Source organism: Fopius arisanus, unplaced genomic scaffold (genome assembly GCF_000806365.1).
Source record: "Fopius arisanus strain USDA-PBARC FA_bdor unplaced genomic scaffold, ASM80636v1 scaffold00091, whole genome shotgun sequence".
Classification (NCBI taxonomy): Eukaryota; Metazoa; Arthropoda; class Insecta; order Hymenoptera; family Braconidae; genus Fopius; species Fopius arisanus.
The window spans coordinates 370,231-371,252 of record NW_011887830.1 but is presented as its reverse complement, the minus strand read 5'-3'; the positions used below and the strand labels follow the sequence as shown (position 1 = coordinate 371,252).

General features: G+C 30.8%; 1 protein-coding gene across 1 annotated transcript in view; it reads right to left on the bottom strand.

Moving 5' to 3' along the window:
- Positions 1-39: 39 nt before the first annotated feature.
- Positions 40-1,022, bottom strand: part of Spf30 (Splicing factor 30) — a gene marked incomplete in the record, with an annotated part of 3,500 nt that continues 2,517 nt past the window's right edge. The window contains 1 exon segment of the mRNA XM_011311631.1: positions 40-732. Coding sequence (XP_011309933.1) covers positions 589-732 — 144 coding nt within the window.

Here is a 1,022-nt window from a genome sequence, read left to right as displayed (position 1 = left end):
TTTTATTTTCCTTATTATATAAAAGTTTTCTATTTCGTCTTGTAACTATTCATTTCCGCAAAATGAGATTATTCACAATTGCAAACAATGAAACTGCGTGATAATAATTACAAGAAAATAATTAATAATCTTCACTAGAGGTGAAATAACTCGAGAAAAATCAATTCACCACTCCGATGAATTAAATCCAAATATCGTTTACACTTAAAAAAAAAATGTCAATTTCATGAATTCGAAAATTCTATTAAAAACTCAAGTAAATTGTGTTTATTTTTAAGGTGAGAATTCCGTCGTAAGAAATGACTCTTCAAATTCTCTCATCTGACTATCGAAATAATTCAATAATCATCTAAAAATGTTATAATCGACATTTCCCGGTTCGCAATTCGCCTACAAAATCAAAGAGACATACACTCCCTTCTGTCCAGTGTGAAACCCTGTAATAATAATTAATTGATTAATGCAACTCAGCGCCGATGTTATATTAAGGACACGATGATATAGATATACTTTTTCAACTTATTTATCCTTAAATTAACATTTGAATTTATCTTATAAAATTATGTACAACAAAGATGAATGAGATCTTTAGGTGCCACGTCTCCATTTTTCACCATTGCTAAATTTTGTCATTTCTTTACCACTGACACCACAAGTGCCTATTCCAACTCTACCCTTGACATTCTCAGGTGTTGCAAATATACTTTTCTTCACGACTCCTTTCTTCGCCGACTGAAACAGTACAACAATATAAAAAATTATTATAAAATAAAATCAGATTAAAACTTGTAGGTTTTAGAAATATTTGGCAAACAATCTTAAAAACGAATTTGAACATTGAAATACTCTGGGTTCCTCTAAATCAACATATATTTTTATCTCCCAAGGTCTCTGTGTTTGGCAGAAAGCTATAGAAGTACAGTAGAGTAATCGGCGAAAGAGAAACCGTTGGAAAAGGGAATCGAGCTATTTGAATTTTCTATCCCTCGATTTCGTTATTTTCTCGGAAGAGATTGAGATTT